Source organism: Calidris pugnax, unplaced genomic scaffold (genome assembly GCF_001431845.1).
Source record: "Calidris pugnax isolate Ruff unplaced genomic scaffold, ASM143184v1 scaffold141, whole genome shotgun sequence".
NCBI classification, from domain to species: Eukaryota; Metazoa; Chordata; class Aves; order Charadriiformes; family Scolopacidae; genus Calidris; species Calidris pugnax.
In genome coordinates, this window is record NW_015090902.1 from 835835 (window position 1) to 859768 (window position 23934).

Genomic DNA, 23934 nt, shown 5'->3' on the forward strand with positions numbered 1-23934 from the left:
CTTTCTTTCTAGCTGTAGGCTAAATCTTTTGATAAGCTTAAATTCTTTAAGGATGCCCATTCAGTCAGTCCCTCTGTTGGCAAGACACTGTGTGGGTTACTTGGAATTGTTGGCAGCTGTCTAAAGGTTTGGTTTTTTTCTTATTAAAATTAATGGCAGATCTTCTGTGTGTTAAGACAGCTTTGAAGATGTAGTCAGTGTTTCCGGAGGCAAGAGTAGTAATTGTTTCTAAAGGTAGATGCATAAATGCAATATATTCAGTACTGCACTGGGATTATGAAACGGTTTGATTTCTTTGGTTTTGCTGCCTTGGCTTAATGTTTCTTTATGCTTTTGGCTTATTTTCTTTTGTGAAATCTGTAACAGGATTTATAGGGAAGTGCAGTGTTCACACCACTGTATCATTGCAGTTAGATCTGGAGGGGGATTTTTAAGACAGCCGGCTAATCACAGTGACGTACTCACGTAATGGTGGGCAAATGTTCAGCTTTGGGGTGTCTCAGAGGTAGCTGAGGTTCCTTTGCCCTCTCTTCTGCTACCAGCCTCTAGTTCAGGCTGGGTTTGAGTGAGAATGATGCTTTTCCAAAGCAGGCAGGAATGGTGCTGAGCACAGTAGGAAACGGGAAGGTATGAGAGAAGTCCATGATTACTGGCAATAAAAAGGGGCCACTGGAGAGACTGGTACTAGATAAGAAGTAAATCAGTGCTGGAGCGCATTCTGGTTAGCTATAGTCTGTAGTTGTCAGGTAGATTATTGTGTATTATGACACAATAATACATACATAATACACACAAACCACAAAATATACTACACAAAGAGATACTGTCTTGCACAGGAACTAGAAATCATTATTTTTCTTTAGGGGATTAAAATTTAATCTTAAAAATACAGAGAATATACATAATTGCTGAACTAGTCCCTCCAGAGTTTGTGTCTAATCAGATTCTGTAGAATTACAAATGCTCTTGGATAATGCTGCTTGTGATTTAATCCCAAGTCCCAGCAGAGGGTTGTATTTGTTGTCACAGTAGCTGGCACTAGCTCTTCCATGAGCACTGAAGCAACCAAAGAACACAAAGCCCACAAATCCACTTACCACGTGCTGGAAAACACCACACAAGTTTCCTGTGCTTTTGGCAAGCTGTTTTTGCTGTACGCACCAGACTTCTGTACAAAATAGAGGTTGGGATGAGTTGGGATGAGTTGGGATGCTGCAGCTTTAACATCGGAGTCTTGCATGAATCTGAACTCCTGGGGCTGGAGCAGTGGTGTTTGGTAAGTACCAGTGGATGCATTTTTAGGCACAGCCAGAAATCAAAACTGTTTGGTTGCTGTGCTGGGCAACGCTCTAAAAGTCTTCACAGGAGCTTTGATAGCAAGTACGTGTGGAGATTAGAAAGTTTGACATGAGGGTGTTCCAGATGGGGCTTTCCCTGGCTCTGTGCTGCTAGTCTTAAATAGCTCCGATAAGTAAGTGGATGGCTTGTTTGTAGAATGACTCTTACTTTGTTTTGTTTTTTTTGTCATCAGCAGAGACTGTAGCTCATGGGATGACAGAAAGATGGTTGTGGTTAATAGCTTGCATAGGAATTAAATTTATTTTTTTTTGTCTGAAAAATAATGCAGAGGCGATTACAAACTTGGGAATCTTTGCAAAATATCCACAATTAGAAATGGAGGGGGAAATTTTTCAAGGCCGGTTTCAAGGAATTCAAATTCTTTAATCAAGGTGAAATAAGCATCCAGCCATCTCCTGTGGTGGTATTTGCTGTGTTCACAGTTAGTGATGGTCTATAAGCTTCTGTAGAGATAAAGTTCAGTCTGACGTCCCTTTTATTTTTCTACTTGATGCTTAAAATCATGGGCCAGTGTGTTTGTATGTGAGCAAAATCTTACCGTTTGTTTGTTTCTTTTTTATTATTTACAAGGTGGAATATATGTTAGTAAAATTTGACCATGAGAATAAGAAAGTGCGCTTGCTGCTCTGCGGTGAAGAAGTTCTTCAAACGCTGCAAGACAAGGGGGAGAAGGTAAACCCCAAGTGAGTAGCTGTTTCCTGTTTCATTTTTTTCTTTTCTCCTGTTATGATACTGTACAGAATTCTGTAAATGAAGCTTAACTTTCAGGTATGCTGTTGGTGAAACTGTAAGCCGCAGATACTTCCTGCACCCCGGCTTTATCTGAAAATATCAGTGAAATATTTTGAGCACACTTGCACACAGTCTGTGCACTTTGTGTTATGACTTTAAAAAAAAAAAAAAAAAGAGGAGGATGTCACAGTAAGCCTATTGAAGTTGCAGTTTGGATATTTTTGTCCTGCTCTGGTTTTGTGTGTGCACTTGCCCCTGTGTTCCTGAGAAGCCTGTTGTCTGTAGGAGCACTCTCCCATTTTTGGCAGAATTAGGAAGGTAGGCGTGAGGATGGCAGGACAGTTCTTCCTTACCCTCTCCCATGGAGTTTTCAGGAATAACTGGATCGTATCTCTGCTTCAACTAGCCAGAGAAGTGTGAGTTGCCTTTTAACTGATGGCAGCAGAGAAATGAGAGCAGAGACAGTGAAGTGCTTTGGCTGAAGAGACAAAAGCTGGTCACAGCATACAGGAAGGTGGAGAAACTCTGCTCTTGCAATGAATGGCTTTTGTGCCCTGGGCCTGTCTCCTCCTTTCCAGGTACCTTATCCTCATATTCCAGTAAGGCTTCCCTGTCTGTGTTCCCTGGTAGAGGGACTATTGAAAGCCTGCAAGAAGGAATCCCTTTGCTTTTAGACTCAAAACTGCTACTGCCAGAAGAGCAGTAGGGGAGATGTGGCTCAGCCTCTGCTAGAGTGTCCTCCATAGAGATGGTACAGCTTCACAAGGGGATGGGAAGGTATTACGTTTCAGGGGTGACTTAATTTAGTTTCTTAACCTAATAAATTTGTGAAACAGGACTGCGTATTCACAGGCAGTAGAAAGAAGAAATTGAGCATAACTTTTGCCTTGCCTTGTACTGTGGAAGAAGTTGAATATTCTGTATTTTCCGCTTTCAGTTAAAACCCAAAGAAACAAGGCTTGAGACAGATACTAAAGGCAATTGCAGTTTGATATAGGCAAATCCTACTTACTGCATTGTACAGCAACACTTCCTACTGTCAAAGTGTGCCTTAAGTTCTTTTCACTGCCTCCCGGCGGTGAAGTACGTTGGAACATTCTCTGTGTTACTCCATCAGAGAATCAGCTTTAGGAGATTTTTCTTGCAGGTTGCATTTATTTCTGAAATCCTCACAAATAATCTGGGGTGGTTTTTTTTTTTTTGAAGTTGTAGAAATATTTAAACGAGGATATTATTTTATTTTAGCCACCCAACACTCTGGCGACCAGAATATGGAAGCTATATGATTGAAGGGACACCTGGGCAGCCGTATGGGGGAACCATGTCTGAATTCAACACTGTGCAAGACAACATGAGGAAAAGACGTCAAGAGGCTGCTTCTGTGCTCAAAGAAAATGAGGCTGTTTGCACTGTGACATCATTTCCAAGGTGAGATGGTTGTCATAATGTTGTGTTTCCCATTTCCTATTATTCTTTTGGGTTTTTTCTCCTTATTGCATATAGCTAAGCTGTACAATGCAACCAAGCAAAATATGATTCAATCAAAATAATTTGACTTAACGTTCTGGTTGTGTCTTCTAAAATTTTTATTGCAGTGAGACAAACAAATTAGCGTCTTTTATAGATTACTTCTAAACTGTGATGACTTTTGTTTTAGGAGAGAATACCTATACATTCGTAACAAAGTATTTTATGTAGATAGGTCTGCCATCGTGAATTGATAAGGCAAATAATATATAAAAGGTTTCTCTTTACCTATTTTGCAGGTTTTGATCTTTATAAATAGCAGTTTTGTAAAATACAGTTAACTGATCTATTTTTTAACACTACTTTTTCCACTCAAGCACATGCAAACTTATTTTGGTGGCTTGTACCCCACAGTAGAACAGGAATGTGATTGTCCTTGCAAAATGAAGACTTAAAACTTCTGTAATACTGTACTTATTGAAAAAAACCATGAATCTAGAAAGGCGTGCACCTCTCCTGGGTTCATAACACCCTTACAAAGAGTAGATTTTCTCCTTTTTATTGTTGTAAAGAGATTCTGGAAGAAATGAAGTTTAGGATGTACTTCATTACCTAGGAGAAACAGTACTTCTTGACCTTCCTTTCAAACATAATTCTCAGTAGGGATTTATGATGTTCATTCTAACTAGCTTGGTCAGTCAAATGAATGGAGATAGCTATGCCTAAAATAGTAAAAAATTGCTGTGCAGTAGAAGGGAAGCATCTGGCCTTACTGGCTGGTTTTTATATAGTATAGAATGCAATGGCCCTAAATTTTGCTCCTCTTTATAGGAGCTATATTAGATATCTTTAAAGGAATAAATGCTTATTTGAAGTCCAACATTTAAGTAGTTCTCGGTGTGTTACAGAGCTAAGCTTCTTTTGCCCTGCAACCTTACAAATAGATTGTCATTTCATTAATCTTGTATATGAACATTTTAGACCCAGTCTTGTGAAGAATAAAGGGAGAGGAGTGGTTCATTACTTTATAGATACAGATAAATACTTCTTACATCACTGTAGGAGCAATATATTGGACTTCAGTGAAACCCAGTAAATAATGAAATATAGTTTCTTTATTACTTACGGATCATCCCAAACATAGTTTCATCCTTCAGAGACTGCTCTCCCTAAGCTATTTATTTTATTTCTGCCTCTTGCTATCTTGCCGTTCAAGTCCTTGTTGGTTTGACTGGAGCCTTGCTAACGTGTATTTCTGAGATTTTGTGGGTTTGGATTTTTTCCTACATTCTCTGTACAATAACATGTACATATGTCTGTGTGCATCTGCGCATATACGTGTGTGTATAATAAAAAAAATCTGAGAAGACAAAAAACCTTGTCAGAGTGCTGATAGATGAATGGTAAAGAAGGCTTATTTAAATTAAAATAACTCGGTTAAAAATGATCAACCCTGAAAATGCTTAAATATTAAAAAATATTACCTTTGAAGCTAAATGAGTATCTCTAGTTGCTGAATTCATGAGCCCTTGCTACTGGACATGAAAGCCGTTTTATTTCTTGAGGACTGGGCGATGCAGTTTATAATGTTGCACTTCCATAAGTAATAAAGTTGGGTTTAGATGTTGTAGGACAACTTCTATTCTTAAACCAGGAAGAAGAAAGCAATAGTGACATACATGTTGAGCATAAATAATATTTCCAGAAATGTGAGTGTTTCCTAGTATTTTGAGTGGTTTGCTTGTAATTGTTATCAGCTAAGCCTTTTTGTATGTCCAAATACTATAACCTCTTGAGATAGCACAGTCTTTGTCCTTTATACTGTGCAGCATGGAGAAATTAATCTTCTGCAACTTTGCCTCCAACTTCTGTTGTGGCTGCCCCATCCCTGGAGGGGTTCAAGGCCAGGTTGGATGTGGCCTTGAGCAACCTGCTCTGGTGGGAGGTGTCCCTGCCCAGGGCAGGGGGGTTGGAACTCAATCTTTGAGGTCCCTTCCAACCCAAACCATTTTATGATTCTATGATTCTCAAATGCTCTTTTGACTCAATTGTACTTAAAGCCTACTTATACTTGTTTCAGATGAGTATTAAACTTAAAATGGAGGTTCCAAAGGAGAAGGTTGTATTCTGAATTACTTGATATGTCAGCATTTTATACCTAATAGTGTAATTTTTTCTTTGCTTATTTCATTTCTCTCACTTATGGGGTCTTTCAAAGTTCCAAAATAGCAAACTGCTGTGAGACTTGGGATGTGTGTATCACTTGAAACTGACTCCAGTTCTTACAGAGTTAGTTAGGTATGTCTTTTTAACAGTGGTAGATTGTTGGGAGCAGAGCTGGATAAATTAATTGAGCAATCAATGTTTGCCTGTACCCTCTGGAGAAACTGTTTAAGACACAGAATGCTGCATATCAGTATTAATAACAGATGTTAAAACAGTAAAGCAAGTGTGTACTCTGTATAATACTGTAGAGTTTCTTGCTTCTGCAACTGAAAAGGTCCATGTTTACTGTCCCATGATAAAGTAGTGGTTTAAAAAAAAACAACCACCATGGAAGCTGGTTGTTGGCAAGCACTGACCTTTTAGTGGCAACTAATTAAGACCTCTTTCTGGCAATTCCACGTGCACAGGCAGCAGTCTTGAAAAGCACTTCAGAAATACTTGCAGTAGATGCAAGTGTGCTTTTTTTTAAGAAAAGTCTCTTTTTATTCTATTGTCTACTAGAGTCATTATCTCTGATTATCTGACCATTTTAAAATTGCAGTGTGTTTTCATGACAGCTTGGTTCTCATTGTTGTGTTACACAGGTTGGGGTGTCCTGGGTTTACACTGCCGGAATATAAGCCAACGCCAGTAGAAGGAGGAGCTTCAAAATCCCTCTTTTTTCCAGATGAAGCCATCAATAAGCATCCTAGATTTAGGTAAGAGTATTTTGGGAGTGTGAATGAGGAGCTGAATGCTTTTCTGTACCTAAATATCATAGTAGTACCTCCAGCTTCTTTCCATTGCTGAAGTAGGGTGCTACGTGGCTAGTTGCTGCAGATATCACAAAGGCATGGACAGAGATGGCTGTGGTGACACCTCTTTTCTGTCAAAGTGACTTAAGAAAATAATGCCATTATTGGGTAAAAGGTGTTGATTATGGTACTGCAGAATTGTTTCAAGTTTTAAAATGCCATGGCTGAGCCCGTCCATCACAGCTAATCCATCTCTCCCTCGGGTACGTCACAGCAACGTCGCAGTGTACTGGGGAACTTCCCCTAGTTACTGTGAAGTTGAGCATGGTGTCAGACTACTTGTATGGTCTGAGAGGGGTTTTCGTTGTAAGGTGAGATTTTGGAGAATGAAAATCGCTCTGTTTAAAAACCAAGCATGCCTTCTTGCTCACCCTTGTATTCTTCAGGTCAGTAGCCTGAAGTAAAAACCTGAAGTCCATCAAAATAAGAATGACTTTACTGAAGAAAAACTTGATATTATATCTGTTATAGTCTGTCTTCAACTAGAAGTATCCTGAAGTAAAATGTTTAAAATAAATAGAAAGTTGACATTCTGAAACCCTGAGAATTGGCTGAGAAACTAATTTAGAAAACATTTGCATGAAGAGAAACTGTCAGATACTTCAGCAAACTCTTTTTTTGTGTTACAGTACACTGACCAGAAACATTCGTCACCGAAGAGGAGAAAAGGTTGTGATAAATGTACCAAGTAAGTAAATTCAGTCTTTTTTTTCTTTTTCTAAGTAGTTGATCAATCTAATGCTCCGGGTTACTGAGTGCCTGCTTTTTCCACACAGTATTTAAGGATAAGAACACGCCATCACCATTTATTGAAAAGTTTCCTAATGATGATGGAGAAGCAGCAAAAGCAGCAAAGCCAGACTATATTTACATGGATGCTATGGGGTTTGGAATGGGAAACTGTTGTCTTCAGGTAAAGTCTATCTGCTTTCAAGATGTTACTGAATGTTGTCTTCCCTAAACACTTCCCTTTAAGATTTGCCTTACGTATAATTTCTCTAGTGTAATTCAACTGGTGTGGCAAAAGGGGGAATAAAACAACAAATTTAATCTTGTCCCTGGTAACGTAGTCTCAAAATCCAGGTTTGTTAGTTTGCATTACATTTATTTTCTGTTAATACTCAAATGTCATGGTGCCTTGGTGAAAGGGTTTCTTCAACTGGTCAAAACCTGTTTGATCATGCACCTTCTCCTGGAACTCCAGCTCTTTTCAAGTGTGAAAGACCATCTTTCACTGTGGTATTCTTTTAAGGCATGACCAAAGGACACTGTGGGAATGGAAACTGAGCTATCTTGCAGGAATGTGTGGGATTTTTTTAGTTATTCATTTTGGGTTTTTTCCCTCTTACCCATTCATAGAACAGCAAAAGCAAGGAGTGACAAGAAGTTATTGCAATATCTTTAAAAATAAATAGCTTTCACCGGTGTAATTTTATTTACAAACAACATGAACTCCTGTATAGAATTTCTCATCCTTAAATATTTTTAGCTATCTGCTAGAAAGTCATCTTCTCACTGCTTGTGCCATGAATCTACCAAATCCAGCTGTCTTCTGTTACTGCGTGGTGGGAGACATTTTTTGGTTCTGTTTTCTGCCATTAATGCTTGCCCACTTCTTACCATTTTCATTAATTTGCCTGAGTTACTACTATTTTACATTATCCTCCATTTAAATCCATCTGCTGTATCTTGGGAGCGCTTTAATTCTTCCGATATCTGTTTTAAATGTTTCTCTATCATAGTAAGCTCATGTTAGGGGCTGATGGTTTAGGCAGTAGCCATGTATTTGACTTGATAAAACCTGCCTGTTACCACAGAAATCTTGGAAGCAAGGTAGGAAGAAGCTAGTGTGAAGTTTCTAGGGGATTAAAGGAAATTCTCCTAGCTCTTCTTGTTTCACAGCACGGGCAGAAATAACCCCATTCAAAGCATTTCCCTTTGAGAAATTGCAAAAGCTGAATAAATGATCTGGACAGCAGCTAAGTATGAATTCTTGTCACAAAGGGTAATGAAGTAGTAAAGTGTATGTAATACTGCTTGTTTTTACAAGATGTAAAGTTTGATATAGTCTGTTTCGTACCATCTCTTTCTTACTTAATATGAATAAAAGACATACAGACATACATCCTTCAGTCCTTGTATGAACTTGTTAAAGAATACATTAAAGTTCTTTTTACGGAATACCATTTTACTACTCCCCATTCTTGTAACCAGCACAGAATCTTGTAATCAAACACCTCTGTTTGCTGTGTTTCTGAGGTTATAAATAATGTGCTGATGAGCTCGGTTGGGACAGCCCTTGATGATGGTGGGGTGGGAGGTGCTGCCCCTGGGAAGGACAAGGCAAAACCATTGCGCTCCTGTGTGCTAGAAGTCCAAAATCAGTGATGAGAAACCATACTTAGCTGCTTCTTTGCAAGAGAATTAAATAGTCCTGTCTTTTTGAAAAAAGTGTGTGTTTTATTTTTCTGATATCCACTTGAAGGATAGATACAGAAGAAGCACTTTCTCTACCACACAGCATTTTTCTAACTTCAGATATTTTAACGACTGGTGGCTGCAACGCAAATCCCACATTCCCTCTACCTTCTTAAAAAATAAATAAATAAAAAAAATAGCCTGCCACTGAGCCCATGAGTGACCTGGGGATTTTTTTTTGTTTTGGGGAATTGTTTGTTGGTTGGTGGGTTTGTTTTTGTGTTTTGTTTTTTTTTTTTTTTTTTTTTTAAAACTTGGAGCTTCAGTGTGTTTTGTGGGACTCTAATTGTAATCTGTAGAAGAGGAAAATCTGTGCTTGGCTGGCGTTCTTCAGCACAGCCAGCAGTAATGATGATTTGGGGCTGAAGCCTGTTGTATGGTATTATGATAGTGATACAGGGATACACTGCCACCTAAGTTATCCTCTGGCTTTAAGTGCATAAACTGCAGAGAAGGAAAGAGGCTTTTAATCTGCTTCCACATCGCTAATGGCTTCTGCAAATAACATTTCTTTCCATGTTTTGCTCTGTCCTTGTCTCTAATGCAGGCAAAACTTGACATTTTTTAAAAAATAAAAGTTACTTACTTTTGGCAGTTTGGCAGGATCAAACAAAGGCGTCTTGAAGTGTTCTTTAAAAGGAAATGTTACATCTAAAGTACTTTCTGACTGTTGTTCTTAGTTAGTTCCTGGCTTATTTCCTGAAGGTGTGTTACTGACCCATGTGTATTGTAGATGTTAACTCAGTTTTATTTGTTTCTGGTGAGTGTTGGTATATTTAGCCTCAAAGCTGAAACATTGTGGTCTGAAATCTTTTAACAAAGATGGGAATGGTATGGAAAGAAGCTTGTGATTTAAATGCAGCTGATAAATGGGGCAAAAGTTTGTCCAAGAATTGGGGTGTGGGAACCTGTGCGAAAAACCCCACCCAAAGGAAAAAAAAAACCAAAGAAAAAACCCCACCTTCAAACTCTTGATATTTAAATTGCTTTATTATATCATTGATTCTAAATCTAGGAAGGCTGTGTTTGCATTATGGTTATAGAAATTGTGATAGCAATCGTACTTCTTCTCCCAGGTAACATTCCAGGCTTGCAGCATTTCTGAAGCAAGGTATCTCTATGATCAGCTAGCAACAATCTGTCCCATTGTGGTAAGTAATGGACTTCTATTACATCAGCTATTTGTTGTTTAAAAGCCACTATGTGTCGAAAAAAAAAAAATAAAATCTAAATTTAAAAAAACTTGAATGCTACTCTCAAATTCAGTACTGTAGGAGAAGTCAGTCTCTTGCTAGATTGTCACATGAGCAGTGATTCATCTACTGTCCAAATGACACCACAAAACAGATGATGTTTGTTTCTTTTCTTCTGCCCTTCTTCCCACATGCATGAGACTCTTGTTGGGTATTTCTAGAAATACATTTGGGGTGGTTTTTCATTAAAACAAGATGAAGTTGCTCCTTAAAAATTACTTTTTTCAACTCTGGTCTGGGTTTCATCTTAAATTGTTTAAATCTGTTCCTTTTGTGAGCACGTGGTCATAAGCAGGTGTTTCTAGCAGGTGTTATAAAGTAGTGGTGCAGTCTGGGTGGTGAGCAGATCCTGCTCTGGGTGAGCTATGTTCCAGCTGTGCCGCTAAGGTGCTTGGCCAAACAAAAATAAAAAGTTAAAAGCTTGCTAGGTGAGCTAATGGAGTCTGGCAGTGCACGAGCAGAATGCTTGCTGATTTGTCACAAAATTGCTTCTACCTGTATCATCTTTGTGCTCCTTAAACACTGATCTGTAGCAGTAATAAATCTGGAGAGAGTCAGATGCTACTTCATAAATACTAACCCTTCATAAGGGGGTTTTCTAGAGGCAGCAGTTGAGAGATTTGTGGTTGTGTGGGCTTTGGCTGTACGTTACACTGAAGCATATATTTCAGTTACTTCTGGACCAGCAAGTTTCCCTTTCCAGTGGGGTTGTATTTTGCTTTTGGTTCCTTGGCTGGTCCTTTGTTTTCATATCAGGCTGCTTTATTTTAGATGGCGTTGAGTGCTGCATCTCCCTTCTACAGAGGCTACGTGTCTGATATTGACTGTCGTTGGGGAGTGATATCTGCATCTGTAGATGATCGAACGAGAGAAGAGAGGGGGCTAGAGGTAAGTGACGTTAGGTAGTAGATGCCTGGGTTTTTTCAGGCAAAATGTTAAAATTTCTTTAGTATCAATTTCTACTTATGCTCATCAGCATCCCTAATGAGGGAACGTGTCTTTGTTGGAAAGACAGGAGAGATGATGTAAAGACTCGCCTTGGTTGTACAGTTTATGTTAGTATATAAATATATATATATATTTTAGTTAGGGAATCCCAGTAGAAGTGCACTCACTCCTCCACAGCTTGCTGAAAAGGTCCCCCTGTGATGAAACTTTGCAGTCTGGGCTTGAGCCCAAAAAGCAGAAATTGCTTTGCATTAAATAGCAGGTGTTGCTGAGTAATCCAGTATTATAAACTAGAACCATGTGGAAAGAGCCAGTTGTCAGAACTTGAACTTAAAGAATTTCTCCAAGCGGGAATTGGCATTCAAGGCACTTAGAAAATGACAGAAAATAACAATAAGTAGTTTTTAAAATCTCTACTAATTTTTATAAAATGGGTAGTTCAAGAAATATTTGAAAAGCATCTGTAACAATGTGTGCATAGTGAAACTGTATTGGTATGTGATGCAATAGGTATAATAATGCTTTCCAGGTACTTGGGGTAATAGTATGTTACATCAGGGAAATGTTTCCACTTGTAGTGAATTCTAGTCAATGTGTGATGACTGTTTTTTCACTCGGATACATACGTCTGCAAACAACATAGTCATAATTCCAAGATCGCTTTCTATTAAGCCTATTTAAGACTCATGCTTTGACTAATTTTAATAGAGGCTGTAGGGTGTTTTAAACAGGATATAATTCTCACATAAGTGTCATTAGTGAGCAAAACTTAGGTATCATTGTTAACAAGCTGTTAAAATATTGTATTCTTAAATTATATAGCCACTGAAGAACAACCATTATAGAATCAGTAAATCCAGATATGATTCCATAGACAGTTATCTATCTGAATGTGGTGAGAAATACAATGACATTGATTTGACAATAGACAAAGATATCTACGAGCACCTAATAAAGGAAGGTAAGTGTTTGCTTCATTATGAGCAGGTTAAGAATTATGCTTGCAGCGTGTGGGGATATTTTATGTTTTTGTTCTCGTTTGTTTCAATCATTGTGCATCCCTCAGAGTGACTCCTACTCGGGAAGTATCTGTGTAGCGTGGTCTTGAGAGGTTGGTTTTTTTCCCATAAGTACTCATTTGTAACAGAAACTGTCCTAATTCCAGCTTGAGAAGCTCAGTGTTTGATGCATTAATGTTTTATCTTTGTGGAGAGAGCAGAATTGATATAGGAAACATGGCATAGAGGTGCATCAGGAAACAGGAAGAATAGCAGCCACACCAATACTCAGCTGCCATTTCCAAGCAAGAACCTATTCTGATTTTATTTTTTTTTCTCTTTAATCATTTCCTTCCTTCCCAAAAATCATCGTTTAAACTTTAACAGGATGTGGTGGGTTGAGGTAGCATTGCAGAGTTGGATGTTTTCAGTCTTGTAAAAGAAATAATTTCCTAGAACCTGCTTTGCTATGTGTGAATTGTTTGTTTGAATTTTCATTTTGTAGGTATTGACCACCTTTTGGCACAGCATATTGCACACTTGTTCATTCGAGACCCATTGACTTTGTTTGAGGAGAAAATACATCTAGATGATGCAAATGAATCCGACCACTTTGAGGTTGTGTCTGATTTAGAGGAATTTAATAAATATATACATAAAATGGCTTATTCTTTATAGTACTGCTTCATTGGAGAATGGCTATAATAGTTAAGATATTTTTTTCCTGAGTTTAACTTCAGCTAGTTCTTTAGCATATGACTTGGCAGTTATAAGCACCTTTATTTCTTTGTTTTATCATTTCTTTAGGAGAAGGTGGTGGCTTATACATTAAACCCAATAAAATATAAAGAGCCCAAACTGTAGCTATGTATAAAAGTGTTACGGGGAACCATCTATTTTTATGGCTTTCTAAATACTGTTTTATATGGCATTTTCATATAAATATCTCTTACACAGCTTTATGAAATAATAGCTATGGTAATATTAGGTATCTTTAGTTTGAGATGCATCAACCCCTCATTTAAAAAAAAAAAGTCAGCTAAATCTCAGCCCCTAGTATTTTATACATAATCCTCAAACAAAATAGCCTAAGAAAGTGTAACATATTTGCTCCGAGGATGGGTACTTAATGCTGTGGTTTATAGAAGTCATGCCACTTTGTTTGAAAGCGCTTCTAACTTTATGGGCTGTTCCAGGGAAAATATTATGCCTCTACTTATCTGCTTATTTTTCTTTGATTATATTATAGAGTGATGCATATCTTGACTGTGACAGATTATTTCATGTGCTTTGCAGAATATTCAATCTACGAACTGGCAGACGATGAGGTTTAAGCCACCCCCTCCAAATTCAGATATTGGCTGGAGAGTGGAATTCAGACCTATGGAGGTGAGGAAGGCATCGGTGGGCACGTGGGTTCATTTGAAGTGGAAAAGTACCAGGCTTTCTGCCATCCAGTGTCAAACCCTTATTACTTGTGCTGTGTTTTCTCCCTTCTGAACCGCTGGATGCGAGTGAAGTGGACAGCAGTGTTTAATCAGACATGGGCTGTGGGAATGTAACTGACAGGAGAATCCACTGCAGCACAGCAGAGCATGCTAATGGATTTGGGCTGCTGGGGAAAGGAATTAGGCTTGTATTAAAGCAACAGTAAACAAAGCCTCATTTAGCTTCTAGGGACTATATTTCTCCAGTACTTTTCCTGATACTGAACAATTCCACTGTCGTTGCTTTGTTTTTTCACAAGTTACTTTACAGCTGTCTGTTTCTGAGCTCTCTGAATTTAATCCCTTTAAAGTGGAAATTTAAAAGCTATTGTACATTTGTAATTACACAGAGCGCCCGAAGGTGCAGGTTATTAGGCAGTCTTTTGAAATGCAGGCGTGTTTTGGCATGGGATTAAAGGGTTAGTTTGACGTGTGTACACACACTGTGCATTTGCAGTCAATGCTGCTGATGATTCCAGCTCGTGCATCACCGTTGCTTCCAGTAGTGTGTGTGTGTGTAAATGCAAGTACCAACGTGAATATTCCAGTCAGACTGTTTTAAACTCTCCCAGATACTTAACACTTCCATGAGTGTCTTCCCACTAAAGCAGTTTAATCCTTTCGTGTCTAGGTCCAGTTAACAGACTTTGAGAATTCAGCGTATGTTGTGTTCGTCGTGTTGCTAACCAGAGTGATTCTGTCGTATAAACTGGATTTTCTCATTCCTTTGTCTAAGGTAAGTGTGAAAGATCAGATCTATTGGAGCTAAATGCGACATAGTTGCATCAAGGTTGATTTTTATCCTCTGGAAGCTAGGAAATAATATTTGTGCACTTACAGAACAGTCATTTTTTATCTTTCTGTCAGTTTTCATCTCTACTAGTACTTTGAATCAATTTCAGCTCTACAGTACTAAACAAATATTTTACTGCTGTCTCATGGAATTAATCTTGTAGATAAATACAGTGGGAATTTATGTGGTGTCTAACAGTGTCTGTCTGCTACAGAAACACCATTGTCACAGGACTGTTTTGAGACTGGGAAAGGGCTTCCCTCATTTTGCACGTGGGGAAAATAATCCATGGATGTCAAAATAAAAACTTGATATATTTATTTGAACATGGCTGTTGCCTATCTTCCCTGTTCTTATTCTCTATTTTGTTTATATCTGGTGGAGAGGGAAAGGAGTGGGAGGTGTCCCTGACCATGGCAGGGGGTTGGAACTCAATGATCTTTAAAGTCCCTTCCAACCCAAACTATTCTATGATTCTGTGCTTAGTGTTACACGCTATTTGAGTGAAAACAAATATTGCTGATTTTGATCGCAATTGTGACTTGTGTTTGGACAAACCAACCGTGCAAAAATGCTCTTTGTCCTTAATTTTGTCCTCACAATTGTTGGACTGTTTTGGGTGAAACTGCCCTTGCACGTCTTCTTTCTGAGGCACCTGACCAGAAAATGTCTTTTTAAATAGATAGTCCTGCACTGTTAGAAATAACTTTAAAAAAAGTCTTGTAGTGCAGAAGGCTTCCGACAGACTGTATACTAGAAAATGCTGCCAGCATAGCAGTAGTGTCCTGTGGCTTTCCTTAGTCTTTTTAATTAAAATGGAGAAAAATACTGAAGTTGTAAATTAACAGTAATCATCCCATACAGTTGGTATGATTTCTAAAAGGAGAAATTATCTTCCTGATGTCAGGGAGTTTGGACTTTGTAAACAATAACGTAGAGTGCATAATTATAGTGTTATTTGGAATGTCTCAAAAGTGCAACGTTTTTAACTAGTGAATACTGGTTCAGAGTGGAAAAGAGATGGGTGCTGAACGAACCTCAGCAGAGTTGGGGGGGGCTGGGAGTGGGGCATAAAATTGCTTGAGCTTGCCAAGCAATTTGGCAGGTAATGCAACACGGAATTGCACAACCCTTGGTCAGCCTGCCTCTTTCCAGTGAAATAATCCGGGTTTATGGGCTAATCTCGTGCTAATCTTTGCTGTCTGAGGGCGGTTGTTGCTCCCATCAGCCAGGACTGCAGTTCTGTCAAACTTTCAAAACAGCCTGGGGTGTTAAATAGCTTTCGTAATATAAAATGAAAAGTTAGGTAGTAAGTGAAGATTTTTTGCGTTGGCCTTTAATTAAAGGTCAAGCAAAGAATTCGGGATATCGTATCACTGCTTCTGAAGGCAGGACAGGAAAGCTAACGTCCAAAAGCTGTGTGGTGGTCATTCCCTGAGAACATCCCCACCAAAGAACTTGGACAACATCTTCCATCCAAAAAGATAGAGCAATGCTTCTGTCATTTGGGGAGCGTATGAATTAGTGCTTTGTAGCTTGTAGACTTTTTAAAAAGCCTGCAACTTAGAACTTCTGTACTAGCAGTCTGTCTAGTTTCCTAACAGATGTTTGGGTATGGAATAGATACAATTCCTGTACAAAGTTACTGGAATTCTGTTTCTGAAAGTTTATTTAGTGCAGTGATAACTCTTCTGAAGACTTCAATGAATGTATTAATAAAAGCAGCAAACTATGGTTAGGGAAACAGCAACTTTCTTCCTCTGTACTCAGTTAATTTGCATCCAAATAGGCAAAGAAGTCTGCCAGATGGGATGCAACCTGTTAATCACAGCTGCTCTTGTGTTTTCATCCAAATTTAAGAGATTAGCATAGCGTGTTCTAACATAATACTGTTACCTTTGTGTCTTTTGCTGGAGACCTAATTTCACAGAGCGTCATCTCTTTGTGGTTTTCCCCGGGGCTCCTGAAGAATGAAATAAAACTTATCTCCACGCCTAGGCCTTGTGTGATGAAATGATAGGAAACATAGTAGATGTTTCAACTACTAAGACCAAAATGTGAGGGTTTGGGAGAATCCTACTTTTCTAAAACATCCTAAATCTCTGAAACGCGTCTTTTGCCAGGTGGATGAAAACATGAAGGTGGCCCAGAAAAGAGACGCTGTTCGGCAGGGAATGTTTTACTTCAGAAAAGATATTTGCAAAGGTAAGACAAGAAGAAATCTGATCAATGCTGCTGTGGGTGTTCAGTGCATCTCTTGCCCTCTAACTGTTCCTTCCCTTCCCTCTGTCACCCGTGAAGGTGGGAACGCTGTTGTGGATGGATGTGGCTCCGCGCAGAACGGGACGGGCACCGACGCAGAGGAGTACACCTTAATGAGCATTGATACCATTATCAATGGGAAGGTCATAGCCTCTTTCTACCTGCAACACACAACTTCCCCCTGCATTCCGCCCTCCCAGAAACCAGGTTGAGCGTGTTTTATGCTGACTCTGTTCTCTTACACAGGAAGGAGTCTTTCCTGGTTTGATCCCAATTTTGAATTCCTATCTTGAAAACATGGAAGTGGACGTGGACACAAGGTGCACCATCCTAAACTACCTGAAGTTAATAAAAAAGAGAGCATCTGGTATGTTTGACGCTTTTGGATATTGATTTTCCTGGCGTTTTTCTACTCAGTAATTGGGCTGTTCTCTGGTTTTCAGTTGGGTAAAACTGGTGGCAGCTGTGGCTGGCTGGTGAAGTGTTCAATCATGGGAGCAAAGGACTGGAGCACGTTCTCTGGCATAAGTCTGGTCCTGTCTGGTTATAAATGTTTTGAGATCTGTTTTATAACTTCAATTAGGAGCAATTGATACAGTTACACTCCTCTCTAGGCTGTAATTGTACCTCCAATCCAATATTTCTCTTTTCAGCACCTCTTAGTGCTGCTTTTGCAGCGTATTGTCCACTTTGTAGTAGTTTGCAGATACACTAATCCCCTCTGCCTGTCACTTAGTTCAGTCATAGGAGCAAAGGACTGGAGTGTGTTCTCTGGCATAAGTCTGGTCCTGTCTGGTTATAAATGTTTTGAGATCTGTTTTATAACTTCAATTAGGAGCAATTGATACAGTTACACTCCTCTCTAGGCTGTAATTGTACCTCCAATCCAATATTTCTCTTTTCAGCACCTCTTAGTGCTGCTTTTGCAGCGTATTGTCCACTTTGTAGTAGTTTGCAGATACACTAATCCCCTCTGCCTGTCACTTGAGTGTTGTAAGATGATGTGAGGCTGGGTCTGGTAGCCTGGTGTTACTGGTGTAACTCCAAAGCCTGCTGCTTCAAAGGATTCCTAAGTCTAAATTCTGGTGTGCTAGAGCCTGGGACCTAGCTCCCTGATAAGAAAACCCTTCTGTAAGTAGCAAAACTTCAAGGCAGAGCAAACCAGGCTCATCCCCTGTTTTTTCCATGTTCAGTGTTTTCAAAGACAGGTGGTACAATGATTCTTTGTGCTCCTTTTTAAAATGCATCAGTATAACGAGTGAAAGATGCAGGCTAAACTTGAATTGAGAAGTGGGCACATAGCACAGTCTGTAGCAGCTTTATACCTTCCCTTGTATGCTTGCCTTGCTGTAAATTTAGCAAGACAGTTAACGTTAATCTCATGGGTCAAGACTAGCTTAAAATTGGGGAAAAAAAAAATTTTAAAGACAGGTGTTACAATGATTCTTTGTGCTCCTTTTTAAAATGCATCAGTATAACGAGTGAAAGATGCAAGCTAAACTTGAATTGAGAACTGGGCACGTAGCACAGTCTGTAGCAGCTTTATACCTTCCCTTGTCTGCTTGCCTTGCTGTAAATTTAGCAAGACAGTTAACGTTAATCTCATGGGTCAAGACTAGCTTAAAATTGGGGAAAAAAAAAATTTTAAAAGTGTTGCATTCCTTTCTAATTCTTGAAAATTGCTGTAGGAGCTTTTGTAAAGAAGCTTGTTGTAAAGACCTTTTTAAAGCTGAGGGGGAAATCAGGGCTTTCTCTTGCCTGGTAATTCAGTACTTCAGAAGGTTACAAAGTTTTAATTAATTGCAGCTTTTGCTTTAAATGTTCTTTCCCAAGGCTGCTTGTTTGTAGGAGGCTTCTCTCCCTCAGGTAAGGGATTTGATGCTTGGCTTAACTGAGGGAGGGAAGAGAAACTGGCAGGAAGACAACGTCTAAGGCACATCAGCTCTCAAAATAGCAATGCTTTCCAAATCTTCCATTGTTTGTTGTTGTAATTTTTTTCCCCCGTTCAGAAAAATGCTGTTGAAAAAACAAGAAATGCATAAATCAGAGTTGTTTTTTTTTCCAAGAGCTAATGACCTGGGCTCAACACCCTGGGGCAGCTGTTCCCCTTCCAAAGAGCAGCTTTGCTGCAGGCATTGCAACAGTCAGCTTGTGTATTTACAGAGACTGAAAAGGTGTGGGAGCCATGTAGATAAGAGTCTAGGGTTTGTATCTTAACTCTGAACTGAAATGATTTTTAAATGATGTTTCACAGGAACCAGAATTCGCAGAATAAAAGGCATTAGGTTTTGTGTTACTGTGCCACCGTGTTTCTCAATTGTGAGCTTTGGATTATTCCAGTTTACTCTCAATCTCAAATCAAATGTTCTTTAACCACAGCCTGTCTAGCACGACACGTGTCCACAAAGAGTGGCCATTTTTCAGATTTCTCTCCAGAGCAGCACTCAGGAGAGTTAAACACTGGCACCTCAGCTGCTGGGGCTTTAACCTTGCCCTGACATAGTTCACCTCCGCTTCAGTCGCATCTTCAGCTGGGTCCTTGCCCTCCTGGTCTCCATCCAGCTGGGGCGTGACTGCCACCACTCAGTGAGACTACAGACTGGCTGGCAACCACCAAGCGTTTATGGAATTTCACTGAATTTCAATGAATTTTAGAGTTGGAAGGGACCATAGAGATCATCTAGTCCAACTCCCCTGCTGAAGCAGGATTGCCTAGAGCTAGAGCATGTTACTCAGGAGCATCCAGGTGGGTCTTGGAAATCTCCAAGGAAGGGGACTCCACACCCTCCCTGGGCAGCCTGTTCCAGGGCTCTGTCACCCTCACCGTGAAGAAGTTTCTCCTCATATTTGAGTGGAACCTCTTATGTTCCAACTTGTGCCCGTTGCCCCTCGTCCTTAAGCAGCATTAAAACAGATGTTTGAAGATGGAAGATGCTTAAAACAAGCATGAAGGGATCCTTGTCCTGGTGGGCTCTCCCAGCCCCTGGCTGGCTGGGTGTAGGTGCTTTCTTGGCCAAAGGTGGTGGAGTAATCGTAGTGCCCGATGACTATTCACAAACATTGCCTGACCCTTCTTGAAGTGGTTACACTTTGGGTCCCCATAAAGTCATACAATACGAAAAACCACAGTTTTATCATGTGCTCTTTGAAAGATTTAATTCCTGTAGTTTTGCGAGCTGAAATGCTCTTCACAGTTGCCTCAGGGTTGTAGATCAAAGCTTTTCTGTACTCCTTTTGTATCAACATCCATGGTCTTGCAAACTTCTCAGGTACATTGTTGCTTCCAAACTGGCAGTCCCCTTTGTCTGGTTTCTGCTCGCTTGGAGGTTCTCTCACCTTTCCTCGGTCTGTGGTGCCTTTCCCTGTTACTTGTATGTTCTTTGAGAGCTGGGGGCTGTGTTCCCCCTGGAGGTGCAAAGGATGGGAGTGGTGAAGCTGCCTGGCCACTAGGTGTCTGTGTTGGTGTGAGATGGACCGCTCTGCTGTCTCCTCCTGCGCTGCCGCAGCAGCCTTTAGTCTGAAAACGTCTCTTTATGCTCCACTCCTCTTCTGGCTCCATCAGTTTTCTTGCATGCCCCTGCTTTGTGTTGGTTTGAGAAGGCTTTCATGGGAGTTTTTCATGCCATCAACAAATCATGCTGCTTGAGAATATTTTCTTTTTTATGCCTTCTTTTTATATAGAAGAGTAAACTCTGGCCTCGCTTCTTTAAAACATGACTTAAAGGTTTTGAGGGACACATTTCTAATAACCTTTTTTTGTTCTGCTTTTCTTTCCTGTACTTTTTGCAATTTTTCTGATTTGTGTTTGTGTACCCCTGCTCAAAACCACTGGTAGGATATCTTTAAGCTGTTTTGGATACTTCTTACTTTACAGTTATATGTTCCTCCCAGCTTACCAGAACTTGGTTCCTCTTGCTTTTTATAATATTCTTAAACCAAAGATTTCTTGAAAGTCAAGGCAGCCCTTGACTCTTTCCAGTCTTACAAGGAAGCTGAGGTTCCAGCAGTTTTTCTAGGCCCTTTGAGCATCCCATCAGGCTACCATCGTACTGTTCCCTTAAGTTCCCTTACTACTGTTACCTTAAAGGTACCTTAAACTTGTCCTAGTTCAGGTTTTCTTGCACACACTGCCTTCAGGAGCAGGATTCAGTAGCCTAAAGGCTGGTGTCCTGCCGGCCTCCAGCTGCTACTTCATAGGGATGTGGGTGTCCTGCAAGGGGTCTGTGCCACTTGGTGACACATTTGATGATAGAAGTGTCACCTCCTGGCTTCCCTGTGGACCACAAAGTGAAGCAGAGGCAGGGTGTGCAAACCAGCAGTTGGTATGATTGGGATCCTGCCTATTTTTTGAGGGAGAAAGACTAATTAGTCAAGGTGGACAGAACAAAGGTAGCACCTGAGTTGCCTGGGTCAACTACGAAGTAATTTTATAGATCTGTAGTCGTAGAGGTGGTGTCTGTTGGGTCGTCTCAGCCAGATTCTCTATTAAATGACATGTTTGAGACCTCTTGCTGTACAATCTGTTGCTAACAGCTGTTCCAGTAGCTACTCCTCTCCACACTGTCTCTTTACATCTGAAAGGTTGAAGATCGCCCCAGATGAATGGGTTTTAGATGATATTTGAGCTTAATTATGCCTGCGGATTAGCCATATTAAAAAAAAAAAATATATATATAGGAATGTTTTTCTTACAAAAGCATGGAATATTCATTAATGGCGTATAGAATGCATAGAGCTTCAGGTGTCATACTGCTAAATTAGATGTATCCACTGAAACTTGCCTTCCTCTTGCCCACAGGAGAATTAATGACAGTTGCCCGCTGGATGAGGGAATTTATCGCGCAGCATCCGGACTACAAGCAGGACAGTGTGATCACTGACGAAATGAATTACAGCCTTATCTGGAAATGCAACCAAATAGCACAAGGCCAGGCAGAGTGTCCTGAACTCTTAGGGGTAGGATTTAATAAGAAACAAAGTGGAAACAAAACTGGCTCTTTGTAATGAACGAATGTTTCTTAAATAAGAGAAAGTTTAAGCCTTTTAGCGAAGCACTAGCAAAGATACTGTGAATCTGGTACAGTTTCATGGTGTGAAGACCAAAACAGGGATACTGCACTATAAAATGGGCCAATCTGCCTAAATATTTGTTTAAGGCATCCTAAAATGGGCATATTCTTATTGTTAAGGTTTATACGATGTACATGTAAATAGTAAAATATTTTTATGATTAACATCAATGTATTTTAATAACATTGTATCTAAAGTTATTGTGAATTAGCTTGTAACTTTTTTATGCTTATTCTAGAAAGAAAAATTGTCCTGAACAGCTTTGTAAATGTAATGGTACTTGTACATTATATGCATTCCAGTTACTGAATGTTTACTGTAATTTTTTTAACCTGGAATGTGCTACGTAATCTACCTTATTGTGTAAGAAAAAAAAATATCTTCTGGACCTAACTGAATCACAGATATTTCTTCCTTCCATTTGGGTTTTGAAAGTATGTAAGAGCAGATAAATGCACGTGCATCCCATTTGTTAACCCCTGCAGCAGTAACTGTAGAACTCCGAGGAGTAGATCTCTCTTTTTATTCAGATAAAACAGGTCTGGCTGCAGACAGGTTGTTATTTTCTTCCCTTCTGAGGTGAATTTGTGTGGCAGCAGGGTTCAGAAGTTTGCCCCCATGATTGAACAAAAAAGCAGTGCTGGGGGAGATGGGGTGGAAGAGGGGAGGGAAGGAGAGAAAGGAGAGCTGAACATAAAGCTCCCTTTACACAGGAACCAGGGCCCCGCTCTGGACTTCAATTGCTTTTTCTCCCACATTCCTGCTCTTTCCACGGGTGACAATGACCACAGCACAAAACCAAACACCCCTCCCCTCTTCCTAAAGCTTGACTTTCTCATTTGCCATTCAGCATTATAAATATTTTCGTCAGCATGTTTATTTCCAATAATAAATAAACTCTAGGTAGTTGCGGTACCTACATGGCTGTAGGTATGGGCGACTTAATCCCCTCTAGAAAATAGTTAGAAAGAAATCATGGAATGCACTAATCCTTCGAATTGGGAGCCAGTGCTGGGGCTGACTGTAAAGTATTTAAAATTTAGCCATTGCAACTTGTAAATAAAGCAGACTTTAAGGGGCCTTCTTGATTTAGCTTCTTAACTGACTTCTACAGGTGAATTGCGTTATGGGTAGATTATGCAAAGCTTAATGCAAGCATATATAAATACCTAAGGTGTAATCATTTTTTAAAAAAAAAAAAAAACTAATGGAGAAACTGCAATGAAGAAGTGCACTAAGAAGAAGCTTTTATGTACTGATACTAGACTTTGTTCTGTGTTCACAGGTGTGCTTTAGAGAATAAAAATAAAAAATGCTCTTTTTCTGCGGTGGTGAATTTGTTTTAATCGGGATGTAGGCACATGCTAATTTAGTTTCTGTAATAAGAAAATAAAAATAAAATTTGCAGTACGTGTTGGTCGCTTGCATGACTCGAAGCTGCCTTTTCCCATTCCAAAAGGGAGGCACAGCGTCGCTGGGGACAGCTTCTGCCTGGGGTCACAGTGAAACCCCTGGGGACTGGTGGCACATGGTCTGCAACCCCTGCCCTGCTCCTGGTGGTGTCTGCTCCAGGGGCTCTGCTGGAAGAGACCCCTTAAAAAAGCTGGAATGCTTTCCTGCTCCTGCTGCATCAACACATGGTCCTTTTTTTCCCTTTCAATTGGCATTTGATTGTCCTTCTGCCTGGTTGCAGCATCCAAGCAGCTTATGTTAGTAGATCAGATACCAGGAAGAAATTCTTTGCTGTGAGGGCGGGGTGACCCTGGAAGAGGTTGCCCAGAGAAGCTGTGGCTGCCCCATCCCTGGAGGGGTTCAAGGCCAGGCTGGATGGGGCTTGGAGCAACCTGGTCTGGTGGGAGGTGTCCCTGCCCAGGGCAGGGGAGTTGGAACTCAATGACCTTTAAGGTCCCTTCCAACCCAAACCATTCTATAAAAAGTTCCCTGGAAAAAAAATTCTTGGAACTTTCTCCTAGAAGGGTGAAGTCAGAAAGGCTTCACAGACTTTGGGGCTGTCTGTCCATCCCCTCTGGGGCAGGAGGATTCACTCTGAAAAGCAATGGGAGAAGG

At 40.0% G+C, this 23934-nt stretch overlaps 1 protein-coding gene across 2 annotated transcripts; it reads left to right on the forward strand.

Annotated features, from left to right (window-relative positions):
• The first annotated feature begins 1174 nt into the window (after positions 1-1174).
• On the forward strand, positions 1175-23191 carry GCLC (glutamate-cysteine ligase, catalytic subunit). Of its 2 annotated transcripts, XM_014948956.1 has the most exons (16): positions 1175-1276; positions 1930-2042; positions 3337-3519; positions 6369-6482; positions 7208-7266; positions 7355-7491; positions 10133-10207; positions 11081-11197; positions 12080-12218; positions 12761-12873; positions 13552-13644; positions 14374-14478; positions 16659-16740; positions 16837-16940; positions 17044-17164; positions 21596-23191. In XM_014948956.1, the coding sequence occupies exons 1-16, from the start codon at positions 1190-1192 to the stop codon at positions 21799-21801; spliced, it is 1848 nt and encodes a 615-aa protein (XP_014804442.1). In that variant the 5' UTR covers positions 1175-1189; the 3' UTR covers positions 21802-23191. The 2 variants fall into 2 exon arrangements, with proteins under 2 accessions (XP_014804442.1, XP_014804444.1); XM_014948958.1 differs by lacking the exons at positions 1175-1276; positions 1930-2042 and adding an exon at positions 2512-2669.
• Positions 23192-23934: the final 743 nt, after the last annotated feature.